The 18,230-nt window shown below is 43.8% G+C and overlaps 2 protein-coding genes across 2 annotated transcripts; both read right to left on the reverse strand.

Moving 5' to 3' along the window:
* Positions 1–6,246, reverse strand: LOC8083334 (aldehyde dehydrogenase family 3 member F1). The gene is made up of 9 exons (XM_021462643.1): positions 5,979–6,246; positions 5,773–5,841; positions 5,569–5,665; positions 1,684–1,890; positions 1,346–1,575; positions 1,062–1,222; positions 886–976; positions 639–788; positions 1–550 (listed from the first exon to the last, which is right to left on the reverse strand). The coding sequence occupies exons 1-9, from the start codon at positions 6,225–6,227 to the stop codon at positions 314–316; spliced, it is 1,491 nt and encodes a 496-aa protein (XP_021318318.1). The 5' UTR covers positions 6,228–6,246; the 3' UTR covers positions 1–313.
* Positions 15,954–17,494, reverse strand: LOC8155298 (probable receptor-like protein kinase At1g33260). Its single transcript, XM_002488997.2, has one exon. The coding sequence runs from the start codon at positions 17,240–17,242 to the stop codon at positions 16,157–16,159; it is 1,086 nt and encodes a 361-aa protein (XP_002489042.1). The 5' UTR covers positions 17,243–17,494; the 3' UTR covers positions 15,954–16,156.

Genomic DNA, 18,230 nt, shown 5'->3' on the forward strand with positions numbered 1-18,230 from the left:
TTTGTCCAAATCATTTGCTCCTTTGCACTTCGTGCTTTTATGCAGAGGATAGATCGTCTCCGACCAATGTACTGCTAAAGATTGAAAGGAATTTTACTGTTTGTTTCACACTTTCACTACAGGCAAATCATAGATAGGATGCAGGTTAGCACATTTTACGGGTTTTGAAGTGCAGGATGATACTTGCTCCTCACAATCACAAGCAACACAGCTACTGCATATTGTCTATATTGGCTTATTCCTGCATCCACTGTCAGTTTATTGGGTACAATCGAATCCCTGTGCAATCCTTGCGTTGATGCTGGAGTAGAGTTCATCTCCTGAGCCCGAGGAAGGAGAGGACGAAGGCGAAGTAGTTGAAGCGGTAGAGGTAGCGCATCATGGTGACCTTGCTCTCGTCCCACGGCGGGTACCTGAGTGTCAGCTCCAAGAGGTAGCCCCGCTTCATGACCGCCTTCTTGTGGCTGAACATCTCGAACGAGTACTTCCCATGGTACTGTCCGAACCCGCTCTGCCCGACGCCGCCGAACGGGAGCCCGTCGATCGCGTACTGCGAACAACTCAAGTCAACCACCAGAAGAACCATATCTGTGTGATGAATTCCTGCCTGCGCTACGCCTAGTAGTAGGAGGGAGTACCTGCACCACCGCGTCGTTAAAGGTGACGCACCCGGACGACGTCTCGTCCACGATCCGTCGCCGCAGCGCGGCGTCCTGGGTGAACGCGTAGATGGCGAGCGGCTTCGGCATGGCCTTCACAAAGGCGATGCTGTCCTCGATCTTCTTGACCTGTGTGTACTCAACCAGAAAGAAAGCTTCAGACTTCAGTTCGCCGGCCGGACACGGGAGCAAAAGGCGCCACCTGCCACAGGCTTCACGAATTTACCGTGATGATCGGGAGCAGGGGGCCGAAAATCTCCTCGGTCATGATCGCGGAGTCCAGCGGTGGGTTCAGCAGTATCGTGGGCTCAATGTACCTGGGACAGTTTTCGTCGGAGAACAGTGACCAGCTTGTTTATACACAGGAAGCCAGTTGGTAAATCATCGGATGTTCAAACTCACAAGTTCTTGGCGTCCATGGAGCCGCCGTGCAGGACGGACGGTGCCACGGACCTGTCTTTTAGAAGGCTACTCAGCCTCTCGAAGTGGCGCTCGTTCACAATCCGTGCCATGTGATCCGTTTCCTGGAAGAACCTCTTCAGCGTCGACTTGAGCACCTTGATCTTCAGAGCGAGCGAAGACGCACAACCAGTGACGCACGTCAGTTGCAAAACATTCTCGAAGCATGATCAGCGACAAGCCGGGGGATTAATATATAGTTAGTCAGACAGGAGGCAGCAGTGCACCAGGATGGGCGCGAAGCGCTCCTCAACGAGCACGTAGTCGATGGCGATGCAGGCCTGTCCGGCGCAGGACGACCACTTGCCCGCGATGATACGGTTCACCGAGATCTGCAGGTCCCGGGCGCTGCCCATGGCGTCGAAGATGCACGGGCACTTGCCGCCCAGCTCCAGCGCCACGGGCGTCAGGTGCCTGGACGCCGCGGCCATCACGGCGCGCGCGATGCGCGGGCTCCCTGTACGTGGGGCAATAGATAGAGCGTGCTGAAGTGATGACCGCCCTGAACTTGTGCTTCGGCAAACACTTTACCATCAGGTCGTCAGGTAAAAAAATGGTAGCTTACCGGTGAAGAGGACCTTGTCCCAGCGGTGCTCCATCAGCTGTTCCCCGACCTCCGGGCCACCCAGGATGACCTTCACCGCCGAGGGGTCCATGTACCTCCCGATGTTGTCGGCCAGGAACCTGGCGGTGCACGGCGAGATCTCCGACGGCTTCAGAGCCACGGCGTTCCCGGCCGCTATCGCCCCGATCAGCGGCTCCAGCGACAGACCTGTGTGTGGAACCAACACACGTGACATGACTATGATGGTCGTAGGCAGTAGCGCTTGCTACCACAGACGACAATCAGTACTCGAACAATTTACGACCGAGTGGTAAAATCATGAACGTACATACTCCTACTAATCTTGGAGTGGTTACTGCAAGGACATTTTTGGACAATTTCAGCTGGCTGGAGTTGGAGTGCTGGTCAGGACAGCTGGTAAATTGGCTAGTCGCCAGTACAGAAGTAACCAACCTCACCAGGCCACCATGCTAAATTGCAAATTTTATGCTAATCTTGCTCAGTCAGTTCAAGCTCTGCGCATTGAAACCACTCACCGGCGCTCTCGCTCAGCATGTGGCCCCTGAACGCCTGATTGCCTGAATCGATGTCTCATGCCACTGCATTCAGAGCGTGCAGCTGAAACCTTTCAAACTATACAGACGATTGGAGGAATCGCCCCCACATTCAGAAAAGGCACATGGAGCCCCCGCAGTCACTGTTGCGGTGTTGCCCCGGCCCTGAATCCGGTACAAGTATGCTCTGGCCCTGCCTCTAAAGTACGTATTCACATGGCACTAGCTGCTCTGCATGACTGTATCGATCTATCGGGCTCTTGGTAATGCTTGCAACCATTTTTCCATACGAGTGTTCTTCTCGGTTTAGTTTGCTTCGGAGTTATCAAAGGTCAATAGGTCATGTCATGTGGTTTTGAGTCGTTTGACCTGTATTGTATGCAAAACCATTTGCTAGAAACATCGCACCTTTAATTCTGATAGGTGATAGCTCTAGGGAAAGAGAAGGAAAACATGAAGTGAGGACTTGCAATCACTATACTAGATCCTCACAATGTGTGCCGGTAACAGGCTAATTTGTGCCCCGTGGACAACTAGAGTGTTTGTGTTTTCTCAACCGTTGGACAGAGGTCCATCCAAGGATGTTGCATATGCAACTCGAAGTTATCTTATAGCATACTCATTGTGGAATTCAGACCATTTTTTTCTGATGGGTTTTGTAACAAATTTTCTCCTCAAGTAAACATTATGTTCTTTTTGAGAGCTGCACAATTCTTTCTTTTCGTACTAGAAACATTTTGTTCTTTCCTTTTGTACACAAGCAAAACATTGCTTTCCAAAACGACTAGCAATACCTAGTTTGTATTCCCTTCGTCGACAAATGAACGGACTTCTTGAATCTATAGGACAAAGTCGAATAGGAAAATACTCTAGGCTATTGTCCCTCATTACAGCTAAAGGACTAGCTTCTGATTGTTGCAATTCAAGAGCGAATACCCCCTGATTGGCACAATTAAAGGGTGTTCTGCTCCTGAATTATGCAATTAAGAGTTAGATCTGATGAGTACTCATAACTCCTTATTTTTGTGGACATATTTCAAATGGTAGAAGTCCTTATATTTGTTGACGAGGTATGTACTTTGTGCAGAGATGGTGTGTGCTCCTCAAAGATGCTGATGAGATTGGAGGGTTTGAGGAACAAATGGATCCGAGTCAAAACATGGATGGAAAACTTCAAAGGGCCCCCGACAAGGGTAACAAGGAAGATCTGATGTACTCCCTCCGACCTCCATATCTAGACATACATCTAGCAAAATGGATACAACAAAAAAGCAAAAGTGACTTATAATTTGGAACTGAGGGAGTAGTGGTTTTTGTTGGTAATGTGTTATGTCTATAGCCACTGGTTTAGTTTTTTCTACTCCCTCCAATCTTCGTTCCAAAAGCAATTTGCAGACTAATTTGTCATCTCAATAAAAAGTTTAACAATTATAGTATTTAATAAGTATAATTAGATCATTATGGCGTATATTTTTATTGTATGCCTATCTGATATCATAAATATTGGTAATTGTTTTCAACAAATATGGTCAAACTTAACATATTTGGATTTAGAACAAATCTAGAATTGTATTGTTTTTTTAGGATGTTGGGAGCAGTCATTAGGTGTGTCAGTGTGTGGGTCTTTGCTTGTTGAGCTGGTCTTTGTAGGTTTGGTTGTGTACCGAAGTCTTTTAAAAGATAGGTTTCCCTTGCCAACAAAACATTTTTATTGTACTATCTAGTGGAACTTTTTCCCTTCTCAGAGGAACAATTTTTGCTCCCAACTATACAAGTTTCTTGGGATGTTCCATCTGGAAACAATCGTTTCATGATGAAGGAATATATATATATATATATATATAGGGAAATTCTTTTTACACGTACGTGTAGTTACTCTCATCTTCAATAAACTACATTGTGTATGTATTCATACTTGTTTATCGGTTTGAGTATGTTTATATACTCATATTAAGATACTCTAGATCTTACCATACGAAAATTTTTCAAAAAAAAAATATATTTTACATATATTACTAAAATGCCACTACTATATTATATATAACAAGTATAACCATATACTCTATGTATGCATGCATACTTAACATATATATACCTAGATGATCTAGTATGATCATATACTTTGTCTATATACATTTCGTCCGGTCATATACACCTTAAATGTAGAGATATATAGATGAGAGTAACTACACGCGCGTGTAAAAGAAACGCGTCCTATATATATATATATATATATATATATATATATATATATATATATATATATATATATATATATATATATATATATATATATATATATATATATATATATATATATATATATATATATATATATATATATATATATATATATATATATATATATATATATATATATATATATATACAGACATGGCACAAGATGATGAAAGGAGAAGGGGCCCTACGGCAGCGCCAGGTACTGTCAACACATTCGCGATCCATCGGAGGACAGAAATTAAAGCATCAAAGCTAATGCGGTCTTCGTTCTAGCATCGGTAGCTGTCAGTGGGGTGAGTGATTAGCACCAGACCCTCGGAGGTATCTTAACTGAACGTGACTGTCAGAGTGGAGTGCTTGAGCATCAAAACTAGTTGTAGCATCATCAGTCGTCGCTGTCAGTATGCTCCGTTATTAGCACCAGTTGGATTGCATCACTCTCGGAGGTATCTTAACTCACTACCGTCACTACACTACGCTAGGAAAGAGTGGAGTGCTTGATCGCCACCCAACACCAAACCTATTAACGTATAGCTGAAACAAACAAACAAACAAACAAAACCGGACAGGACCGACAGGTAGATGCGCATTCAGCAGCATGCACCACTACAGTTGAGAGAAGTAATTGGAGTCCTACTACGTGCGTAGGACACGCACACACAGACTGGCGTTATACAGTGCTGCTGCAACGTGTCGGGGCCTGAACGCCGGAACTTAGGTGAAATTAAACCGTGACATCTCGAGCAGTGCAAGGGAGCAGTTTAACATGAATTGGAAGATTGCGATTTTTCCTCTGAAGAATCTGAAGAGAGGAGGCCGATATGATTGAATGATTGATAGTTAGGCCTTGTTTAGTTCCGAAAAGATTTCGGATTTCGGTACTGTAGTACTTTCGTTTGTTTGTGACAAATATTATTAAATTATAGACTAACTAGAATTAAAAGATTCGTCTCGCGATTTCCAGCTAAACTGTGTAATTAGTTTTTGCTTTCGTCTATATTTAATGTTTCATGCATGTGCCGTAAGATTCGATGTGATGAAAAATCTTGAAAACTTTTTCCTTTTTAGGGTGAACTAAACAAGGCCTTACCTAAGGGGACGTTCCAGCAGGAGAAGACGAGGACGACACCGAGCGGCTCCGGCACCACCTGCGCGGTCGCCGGAAAAGCGATCAGCGGAACCCACACCTGCGTTCGCAGATACAGGAACACAGAGGCATCAGAGTCAGAGAGCTGGCCGGGCCGGAGCAACGGCAGCTCGAACTGAAGCATTATTTCGCCGTGGCTTTGCTTGCCTTCTCCGGCGTCATCCATTTGCCGAGCTGCTGCAGCGCGCCGTTGGTGGACTTGATGAGCACCCCGACCTGACAAAACCAAGAAAAAAAAAACCTAAGACAATGTCTATCCATATCAAACAGAGCGAAGGCACGAACGCAGTCAGAAAAAAACAAAGAAGAGGAAGATGAAGAGGCGATGGTTGAATGCCGGCGATGGACGTCACCTCGTCCCTGTAGGCCTCGGCGTGGTGCTTGCCGAGGTCCGTGCGGAGCGCCTGGAACGCCTCCGCCTCCTTCTCCTCGAGGAGCCTGAGGAGGCCCCGGAGCTGCGCCCGCCGCCACGCCACGCTCCGGGTCCTCCCGCACTCGTACGCCTCGCGCAGCTCGCGCACCGTCTCCCCGAGGCCCAGGCCGAGCGCGCCGCCGGCAACGGCGGCGCCATCCTCCGCCGCCTCGGTGGCGGTGGCGCCCATCCTCTTCCTCTCTCTCTCCTCTCCTGCTGCTCAGAGTGACGAGCTCGCTAGCCCGCTCTTGTACAAAGCGACGCTGTGACGAAGGCCTTGTTTAGTTTCGAAAAAATTTTGGATTTCGATACTGTAGCACTTTCGTTTGTTTGTGACAAGTATTATCCAATTATGGACTAACTAGAATCAAAAGATTCGTCTCGCGATTTCCAGCTAAACTGTGTAATTAGTTTTTACTTTCGTATATATTTAATGCTTCATGCATGTGCCGCAAGATTCGATGTGACGGAGAATATTAAAAACTTTTTGCTTTTTGATAAACTAAACAAGGCCGAAGTGAGAGCTTGCCAGCCCTCGGTCTGGGTGGCCTACTATTTATTGCAACTGGCGCTGTGCGCTGCGCGCTGACACGACGCTTCAAGCCTTCAATGTGCTTCACGCAATAGCCGTATCGTAGCCGTAGCCTTCATCGTTGGGATGGATGAACGAGCCTTGAATGCATTTACAGTGGTAGTTTGCCGGAATTATCATTCTTCAATGCGGCAACTGCAGCAAGATTATCACTGCATGGTCTCGATTGATGGGCTATACACTCACCATGCAAACTTTGTCATAGAGTTTAAAGTTAACAATATGGATTTAAGGCACTCCTAATACAAGACTCTATAAGAAACCAAGACAATTAATTACGTGTTATTTATGATATTTTGCTGATGTGACAGCATATTTATTGAAGAAAGAGGTAGAAAAAATAAAACTTCAAGTCTTATTTAGACTCCAAATCCACATTGTTCAGAGTAATAAATAACTTTAGACTCCATGATAGAGTCTGCATTATGAGTGTCTTTAGAGTCTAAATAAGATTTAGAGTCTTATTTTTTCTACCTTTTTGTCAATAGATATACTGTCACATCAGCAAAATGCCATAAATAATATGTAATTAATTGTCTTGGACTCTATGATAGAGTCTTGCATTGTGAGTACCCTAAACTAGCTAAATGCTGAGGTGGAGGAGAGAAGGGAGGAGAGAGAAGAAGCAGGTTGTAAGCTTAGAGCAAGTTTAATAATACAGGCCACTTGCTTGCTGCAAGATCTCTTGCAGCCTTCTCCCAACCCACACACACAATAGTTAACTATTCACTATTAATACATAGCCTATTTATCTCTCTCACAAAATATTGGTTACTGTGCCTGGCTGTAAGCTTACAACCTGTTTCTCCTCTCTCTTCTCTCCTCCACCTCAGCATTTAGCCAGTTTACAGCACACTATAATACTTGCTCTTACAGCCAACTTAGACATATGAACCAAAAAATTTTGTGAGAGAGATAAGTGGACCATGTATTAATAGTGAATAACTAACTATTATATGGGTCGGCTGGAAGAAGACTGTAAAGAATCTTATAGTTAATAAGTGGGTTGTATTATTAAACTTTCTCGGAACCGGATTTATCCAAGACCTTGTTTAGTTCCAAAAACTTTTTTGTTTTCGGGACTGTAGCACTTTCGTTTTTATTTGACAAACATTGTCCAATCATGGAGTAACTAGGCTTAAAAGATTCATCTCGCGGTTTACACTTAAACTGCGCTATTAATTTTTATTTTCGTTTATATTTAGTGTTTTATACATGTGCCGTAAGATTCGATGTGACAGAAAATTTTAGAAAGTTTTTGGTTTTTTGGTGATCTAAAAAGGCCCAACGTGATTCTCTCACAGGAGTGGCGCGTGTACGTATGTGCCGGTGCACCGGTACAAAGTGTGCAACGTCCGGCGATCCGGGTCTCCGTGTAGCATCATTTGACTCTACTCCCTATAGTCCATTTGACCGGCGGCCAGCATTTCACTTTCTGCTGCCATTGTTGTGGCCATGCACTCGCGCGTCCACCGAGCGGCCCACGGGCTCATGGTCATGGCTCAGGCAGCAGGAGCGACTAGCGAGACAACAGTGTATCGTACGTCACATTCATTTCCTCCGCTGATGCTGGCTGTGGCTGCAATGGAAAATGGAAACAGCAGTGGCCCAGCAGCGCGGACGGAACAATAGAACCACGCTGTATGGAGCAATGTTAAATTCAGCCAGGGAAGATTTCCGTTTGCTTGCCCGCATGGATCGTTTGGTTTCTTGCACACATGTAGTCAAGAGACGTTGTTTGGTTACCCGCATGAGTATAAATCATGTAATATAAATATATTAAAATAATTACTAAAATATTAATTATTTACGATATTATATTATAATAAAATTTAATTTACCTTATACAACCTTAATTTATTTTAAAATCACTTAATGTTCACTAATTATATGCTAATGACGTTATTAGTTGTGTTGATCATGCGAACTTGGCTCGCTAGATACACTCGATTCTGGTTCCTCTTGAGCCTAGCTAGCATGGCTTATTTGCATGAGCTCAGTGTGTTCCGATATCACATCCAGGCAACCAAACACGCTCCACCTACATCAGATGGGCCTCGCCAGGGCGCATGCGGGCAACCAAACGCCCCCCAAGACTCGCAGAAGTGGTTGAACTGAGCCGTCCCCACACCCGCGCCCGTGCGCTCCTGCAGATTAAGGGGACATCTGTTGGAAAATTAGGCAACTTTATGATTAAATACGCATAGCATAAATTATGATTAAATACACATAGCATAAATTATGGCGAAATAGATATTAACATGTAAATTTCTAACATGCTAGTTAAACTGAATATTAGTATCACATATACAACAATATATTAAAATAATAGATCATGTACATACTTTCTTTTACAGATGGAGATGTTTATGGCTGGTAGTGGAGGGTCGACCCCACTAAATATGTCTAGATTTGTAATTGTGTATGTCTAGATTTGTAAATCTTTTCGACAAAAGTAGATTTAAAACAAACAAAAAAGTTTAAATATATAGATTCGCGCTTCAGCGATGTGTTCATTTCTAATTGCGTATGTAGGTGGGGAGCTGCGAAGGTTTTTTCACTTCAGGTTTCGATTGGTATTTAAATTAATCTGATCTGATCTGACGTGGGCTTAAGCAATAGGATGTTGAGGGATGGAGTGTTTGCATGTTGGGCCGTGCTGCTGGGTTCCGACCAATATTATGCTACGTATCACAGGGTGGGCCTTATAAGAAGCGAAAGCCTGTGCTCGCGGATTTCACTCTACTTGTTTCTTCATCAAAACGAAAGTTTCTTTAGCAAATTTCGCTCTGCCTGTGGACAACACGGTTGCTCGACATAATGTTGGGGCCTTGTTTAGTTCACCCCGAAATCCAAAAAGTTTTCAAGATTCTTCGTCACATCAAATCTTGCGGCACATGCATGAAGCATTAAATATAGTCAAAAATAAAAACTAATTACACAGTTTGTCTGTAAATCGCGAGACGAATCTTTTGATCCTAGTTAGTTTATGATTGGACAATATTTGTCAAATAAAAACGAAAGTGCTACAGTAGCGAAATCCGAAATTTTTTCAGAACTAAACAAGGCCTGGATTATAAAAGTGAGACTTTGGCCATGCCTTGCCAGTATGGTACGGTTTTCTCTTGCTCCGTACTCCCTTTGTCACTTTTTAACTGTTGACATTGGTGTGCGTGCTATAAGTTTTACTCGATTTATAGAAAATACGTGCAATATTTGTTAAAAAACTATTAATAGATACTAGATTCAAAGATCTTTCTAATGATACTAATTATGTCTTAGAAATACTAATATTATTTAATATATAATTGTCAACAGTTATTTTCTGGAAACGCAGGTGACAATTAAAAAGGGACGTATGACATGATAAGTTTTTGCTTCGGTCTATGGGCCTCAGCATACTTTTTGTGTTGGGTTGGCCCAAGCATAACCCTTAAAAAAATTGCTTGTTTTCTTTTAGGGCCTGTTTAGATTGGGAACGAAAATTTTTTGAGTGTCACATCGGATGTGTCGAAAGGATGTCGGGAGGGGTTTTTAGAAACTAATAGAAAAACAAATTACATAGCTCGTCGGGAAACTGCAAGACAAATTTATTAAACATAATTAATCTGTCATTAGCATATGTGGGTTACTGTAGCACTTAAGGCTAATCATGGACTAACTAGGCTTAAAAGATTCGTCTCGCGATTCTCAACTAAACTGTGTAATTAGTTTATTTTTTTATCTATATTTAATGTTCCATGCATGTGTCCAAAGATTCGATGGGATGGATGAAAAATTTTTGGGTGGGGAACTAAACAGGGCCTTATCTGCTCTTGACATGAATATATATATTTTGTATCTACTATTTTTTATAAAAAGTTTTAATAATTTTTATGATCTATTTAAGAATTAGAGAGGAGTTAGTATAGTAAATACAAGAAAACTACATTGTATTGTAGATGTACTAGTGCTATTTTCGTGTTGTGCCACTACTACATAAATGATTTCACAAGACACTACCCTATCATTAACAGAGGCGATCAAAAAAATAATTATCTCCTAAAATAATTGAGGATTTTTGGAGGCTGATGTTTTATTTACAAAGATAGTCAAACATTGTGTGCCTCCGAACATAGAGGCAGGCCTCTCAAGAGGTTTGTCTCCGAAAATAAAGGCTATTTTCAGAGCCAGGCCCCCCTAAAGAGACCCGCCTCTCTTAATATGGTCAAGCCCACTGCCGGTTAAAGCAGTCCATCTCAAGTCATAATATATGTAGAAAATGAAACCCTAACTCATATCTCCTTACTCACCTTTTAGCCCCCTCTCTCCTCTCACGCAACAACGTGGTGCATCTCTTCTAAGTTGTACATTCTCTTTCTGTGCGCACATAACTAATAGTACCTAAATAATAACTTCCACAAATAAGTTAAGCATGCTAAATTATACAACATTACTTTTACTTTTATAACCTTGATAACACAAAGGAACAAATTAATTTATAAACTATATCAAAACTTTTAAACATAAAAGTTATGAAATACAACATGTAGAAAAGTCATCCAACATAACTTGGATACATAAGTTATCCTATACAACTTGTGTACAAAAGATATTCTATACTACTTGCCAATATTGCTAAAAATAAATAAATAAAAGAAGGAAAAAAGTATAAAAATGACAAGAATACTAAAAAAAATCACATAATACAAAAACGAAATAAAAAATGAAGAAGGACGTACGTGCGTGAGGTAGGAGTGAGGAAAATAAGTGGGTCAATTTATATGATGTGCACCATACAGGAGTGAGGAAAATAAGTGGGTCAATTTATATGATGTGCACCATGTATGGTTTCATCGGAATTGAAAAGAGCGAATGCTTACAAATAGTACGCATGAACAAAAAAGGAAAAATAAATCTGAAGTAGTGAGACAGAAAAGGAAAGAGAGGATTTGAACTGACCTTTCACTCTATTGAAGTTGAACGAACGTCCGACAATTTAGAATTAGGATATACACCCACCTCTGGAAACCTAGATTTATGTAAGTGATGTATTGGAGACGGACTCACTCGCCTCCAAAAATCAATTCTACCCTTCTGCACAAACTGTCAATGTAGTACTATGCGGATCAAGCACAACCTAAAATGAAAGGTTGAGTCCTATATCCCACCATGCCAAAATCCTAGGCATGGATAATTCTTACGTTCGTGCCATGCCGACACGATGTAAATATTCCGTGCTGTGATGAATATTAATATTATCAACATTTTGACCCAAAGTAGTCACATTGGTGTCTAGGACCCTGATAACCTCGGATTTTAGAGAAACGTGCGGAAATGCTCCGTCGGATGGAGTGGGACAGATGAGATGGGGACGATTTCAGTGAACGACAAAAGCTGTGAACTAGGATTACCCCCGTCGCGGAGCGTTCAGAGAGCCAAGAGTTCAAAGCGGCACGACAATAAAGACACAAACGATCGATCGGATCGGATAGGAAAGGAGTTTGTGTGTAATCTACTTTTCACGGATGGACGATCCGTGTTAATTAAAAGAAAAAAAAACAACAGTTTTATGTAGGAGTAGTAGGGGGAAAAAAGTGCCCTTTGATTTGTCCGTGTTGAATCTCGGCCTATCATGGACCACCCTATTTTCACACATGGGATACGTGTTCTTCTTTGTATACTGTGCTTGCAGTTCACGATTGTCATCACCACGCGCATACGCATAGTGCTACTAGTAAGTACCTTTGTTTATACAAAAGAAAGAAAAAAAAGTAGGAGAGCATAGCACCTTTGCCCATCGGCGAAGTTGGCCGGAAACTAAAATCTGCCGCGCCGCACGTGATCTCCAAAGAGAGCCCTTTGCATAAACAAAACGGAGGAGGTGGAGCCGCGAGTCCACGACACGGCCACATGGGTATTATGAGCAAGAGTGCGTCTTTGATTATATTATAGGCCAATCACCAATCAAGTATCAACGGTACTGGGAGTCTGGGAGCTTACCAGAACTACTAAACCCACTACTAATTCGGAATTACTACTAAATACTAGTATATTCGTAGAACATGAGGGTGCCTGCAATCATGCATTCCACTGGAACCGGAAGGAATGGGCAATTCACCGAGGTTTCGCTGGCCACGCGCCACACAGCTCAGGTCATCACTAACTATTGACGCAGGAGTTTGTTGGCATCAGTGACTGACAGCCCATCTTCAACAGGCTCAGGCAGGTACGGACAAGCCGTGGCCATGACTTCTCCGTCGCGCTTGTGGCTCATCATCAGTCGTCACGCGCCTACTACTCGAACGTACCGCCGCGGGTCTGTAGCGGCAGTGTGTGCAAGGCCTTGTTTACTTTTCAAAAAAAATTGCAATTTTTTTTAGATTTTTCGTTATATCGAATTTTATGATACATGTATGAAATATTAAATATAGATAAAAAATAACTAATTACACATTTTATCTAGGACAATTTTTTTAAAACTAGTTAGTTCGAACAATATTTGTTAAATACAACGAAAGTGCTAGTGTTCATTTTGCAAAAAAAAAAAAACTAAACAAGGCCCAAGTGTCGTGGACGAAATCACAGTGGCCATCTAAACTTGTTATCAATGTAAACGCGCTGTTTATTGCTCCCTGTATCTTAAAAAATAAATTACTAAGAAGTTAAACAATCCTAAGTTTTGACTATCTTCATAAAAAATATCAACTTTCTTTTATCTTAAATTAGTTCTATTATAAAAATATATTCCACAAAAATATATTAACATTAATACCTTATTATATATTTGTCAAAACTTAGATTCTTTAACTTCTTGGCAAGCGTTTTTCTAGCCGAAAAGAGTATTGAAAAAAAATACTACTAACCTTTTTAGAATAAATTTAGAAAAAAGGACGACCACCCACCTTAAGTTGGTTCGAACCTAGCTAGCTCATCTAGTGGTATACTAAGGGCACTCACAATGCAAGACTCTATCACAGAGTCCAAGACAATTAATTACATATTATTTATGGTATTTTGCTGATGTGGCAGCATATTTATTGAAGAAAAAGGTAGAAAAAACAAGACTCCAAGTCTTATTTAGACTCTAAGTCCACATTGTTCGAGGTAATAAATAACTTTAGACTCTATGATAGAGTCTGCATTGTGAGTGCCCTAAGGGTTGTTAATTAGCTCCTTTGCATCAGGGCACTCACAATGCAAGACTCTGTCACAGAGTTCAAGACAATTAATTACATATTATTTATGATATTTTGCTAACGTGGCAGCATATTTATTGAAAAAAGAGGTAGAAAAAATAAGACTCCAAGTCTTATTTAGACTCTAAGTCCACATTGTTCGAGATAATAAATAACCTTAGACTCTATCATAGAGTCTGCATTGTGAGTGCCCTCAAATAGGTCCATCTAATAGCCTAGTTAATTGCCAGCTGAATACCTAGCTAACGATAAATATCTCATTGCTTAACAATAGTAAGCTAGGTAGCTATGTGCTATTAGCTAGCTCACTATTAATAACTAATGAATCCAAACATGGTCTAAGAACCCGTTTGAATCCAATAGTTCTAATAGTTAGTAGCTAAAATTGGTACCAGTGGATCAAGCCAGACCTGCTAATAGACCAACTAGCTATTAGTTCGGGCCGCTAGCTATTAGTTACACTAGCTGTCTAGAGTTGCTAATACTAGCTGCTAATAGTTGTAAATCACGTATTAGCAATGTATTAGGCCAGTCTCAATGCATATTTTATGAGGATTTCATACACATTAAATAGAGTGTCACATTATCAGAAATAGAGCTTTTCATATATCGAGGAGGAGAGACAAGGGAAACGTTTCATAGGGACGAAACGAGTCAGCATTGTTTCTAAAACATTGAAAACTGCATATAAAACCTCTACTAAACCTTTAGTTTGTTTCATCTCGTGCGCGTAAGAGACCTACGGCTAAAAAATAACACCATGAAACTGTGCCGATGAAACTATGGACCGAGAGAGACCCGTTTCATGTTAAGTTCGACGTCTTGAAAATTGTAACTGAAACCTTCCATTGAGACTGCCTTAGTAGGCGTCTTTAAACATTCCATCGCTAATAATTAGCTAGCTAGTACCGATAGACTCAAACAGACTCATAATAATAATTAGCTAGTTAATTGTTAGTAGGTTCAAAACAAACTCATACTAATTATTAGCTAGCTAACTATTAGTACTAGTATATTTAAATATACCCATGCTAATAATAAAGCCAATGCATCCAGTTTAGGCCACAAGGAATACAGCGCAATTTTCCCAGTTTTCTTGGAATATTGCTATAACCTTCGATGCGTCATAGTTTTTATAATATATAAAGGGCGTATCGTTTGTTGGGATGTCACAGAGAGCACCTAATCTGCATCGTTTTCGCTCAAACCTTTCTTATGACCCGTTCGTTTTTTTCGTGATGCAGCGATGGAGAAGCATCGACCGAAAGCTCAGATCGTCACACAGAGCTCGCGCGCACCGTTGCTCACGGCAGGCTGTGGGGCGCTGCCGTTTGGGCATCTTTTCTCGTGGGTTCAATTTGAAATGTGCAATGCAAAGTAGTGGTCAGGATCAGGGAAGTTCCTTTCTTCAGCACAAGGAAAGTTCACGAAGGCTGCAAAAGTGAAAGAGTACTGCAACATCTTCAGTAAGGACTAAGGAGTAAGGACATGTGGGCAAGCAGTTTACATGTCGCACATTTCAAGATCGGATCGTGTATCTTTGTCTAAGTTGTGGATCCATCTTAGCTTGAGGAGTCAGAACTCTCCTTAAAAACAATCTTATCTTTGCTTGGAGTTTTTCCCTATGTTTTCCCCTCTTTTAATTCCTGAACTTGAGGAAAGAACAATGCTCCTATATGATTATGCTCAGGCATGATTCAAACAGATCAGAAGTTGGCTGCTGCTGCCAGTGGGAGGGGGCATGTGGCTGATCTAAAATTAGCGCTGGAAAGACGACCGTCGTGAAAAAGGAATCTGGCTTTGATTGGAGAAAACGCTTTCTGGTGGTGGCACTCATTTTGGAGAGCGCTTACTGGTGAGGCTAGGGCTAGCTAGCTCAACATAATTCTGGACCAATTCGTCTTGCCAATAATTGGTCATCTTAATCCTTTTTGTAGGTTCACTTGCATGCATATTAAAATTGCCGTTCGTTGGAGCAGATTCATCTGAGCACCGTGTCATGCAATCGTTCAGAGTTCAGACCTCACCAATGATCTCAGAAGTACATGTGAAAAGTCTACTCATAGTGAGTGGCTCAAGAAATCACCAGTTCCTTGCAACCCACCAAATCTGTGATATACTCCATCAACAAAGACAACAAGGCAAATTGATGAATGAAAATAGTACTACTGTGTTCCCGATTCAACAAACACTCCATGGCATGACAAAATTTTCTATCAGGATCTAGTGATCTCAAAGCTTCATTTTTTTTCCTACCTCATCTCACTGCGCCAATTCTTCTGCTAACTATCCTCAACATAATTCTAGCACCAACAAGGATATATTTACAATCTGCGGCATGCGTCTAATTTAGGACACCAACATCTTGCGGTCCAGTCTCGATCCAACGGCGGAGGTCTTCTCCTGGAGCACGCGCACGACGTCGGCCATGGATGGCCGGAGCCCGGGGGTGTCACTGACGCACTGCATGGCGATCTCCGCCACGGCGGCCGCCTCAGCGGCGTCGTAGTCTCCTCCCAGCCTCTGGTCCAGAACGTCCGACACTTGGCCGTCGCCGAGCTGAGGCCTCACCGCGGCCGTGAGCCGGTGCCCCGTCTCGCGGCAGACGGCCTCCTTGCCCGTCAAGAGCTCGAGCAGCAGCACGCCGAAGCTGTACACGTCGCTCTTCCTGGTGGCCACTCCGGAGCGGAGGAGGTGCGGGTCGACGTAGCCCGGGGAGCCCATGACGGCGCGGTCCGAAGGCCGCCGGCCGCCGCCCATGGTGGCCGAGACGCCGACGTGCGCGAAGCCGAAGTCGCAGAGCTTGGCGTCCATGTTGGCGTCGAGGAGGACGTTGGAGGCCTTGATGTCGCCGTGGATGACGGCCGGGGCCGGGTCGCGGCCCTCGTGGAGGTACTCCAGCGCCGTGGCCACCTGGAGCGCGACGGCCACGCGGCGCGCCCAGGGGAGGACGCCGCCGTGCCCGTGGAGCGCGTCGTGGAGGTCGCCGTTGGGCGCGTACTCGAACACCAGCACGCCCTCGTCGCGCTCGTCGCAGTAGCCGAGGAGGCGGACGATGTGCGGGTGGCGGAGGGAGAGGAGCACGTCCAGCTCCCGGCGGAACGCGCGGTGGAGGCGCTCGCTGCTGCAGTGGACCTTGACGGCGCCGAGCCGCGACGAGGAGAGCGAGGCGAGGTACACGGTGCTGAACCCGCCGCGGCCGACCACCTTGGACGAGAACCCGCCCGTGGCGGTCTCCACCTCCGCCCACGCCAGCTGCCGCGCGGGCGCGGCGCCGCCGCTGCTGTCCTCTGCCTCGGCCTCGTAGTCCACGCACACCGGCTCCGGCTCGGCCGGCGCAACACGCGAGCTCGCGCCGCCTAGCTCACCGCGCTTCCTGAGGTGGTCGCCGCGGCCCCGGCGGGCGCACGCGAACAGGCCGCAACCCCTGAACATTTCGAGCTGTGGGAGACTGGGAGGAGTGTCCGCGACTGGTAGAGAAAAAACAAGTCCTCCTCTGCTCGGCGTGCTCGCTCCTTTGTTGCTGGCGAGTGACGATGCGTTCTTGGCTTGGCTGTGCCTTCCTGGATAAGCTGGGGACAGGGTGGACAGAGGAGGGAGGCTTGCTGATGGAAATGGAAGAAGAGAAGAGCGGCGAATCACCACCAAATGCTGGCTCCGTGCATGCTCCGAGTCAAGTGCAGTGCCAGTGCATATATATGGCGCTCGCTAGCCTCTGGCTGCTCTCTTTCCGTGATGTACTAACCCGGTGGACCCCCACACACACCGAATCATTGTGCGAAAAGAAAAGCAGCGAGAGTGATGGCTCCCGGACGTCATCGATCGAGACCAACCATTCTCCGTGTTTGTAATTTTTCTATAATATATGCATTTCTATGCCGTGTGGCGTGTGCGTCGTCGGTCACCAACGTGCCATTGACCGCTATTGTGATGATTATTAAACGACGATCATTCTAAAGTCGTGCTCTTGGTAGAATGTTTGGGGAGTGCAACTTGTTTCTGTTTTGTTTGTTTTCTCATTCTCAATGTGAAGGGGACTGCAGTAGCTCCTACCCTCTTGCTATTGGAAATAACGAACCACCGGAGCCATTTTTTTATACTTTTTTTACTCTATTATTTATTACCAAGGCTAACCCTCTGCTGCACTCAACGACGTCCGCCAGTTTAGCCTTTTTCCAATGGTATTGTTGGTATTTGAGGACTTCTCTTTTCATACTCTAGTGTTGTATAAAATTGGATTGAGGGTGTTGCCTTTTGGCGTCACCATTGTGTGTTTAGGCAGGAAACAACCTCCGGCGTGCTTTACATCTTATATTACAAATCATCATGCATGGTCAACCTTGATTACATAATCAATGTTTCCTAACCATGAGATATGATGTATCTTAGCAATATCTCAGCATTCATGCATATAGGAGTGCCC

Source organism: Sorghum bicolor, chromosome 6 (assembly GCF_000003195.3).
Source record: "Sorghum bicolor cultivar BTx623 chromosome 6, Sorghum_bicolor_NCBIv3, whole genome shotgun sequence".
NCBI classification, from domain to species: domain Eukaryota; kingdom Viridiplantae; phylum Streptophyta; class Magnoliopsida; order Poales; family Poaceae; genus Sorghum; species Sorghum bicolor.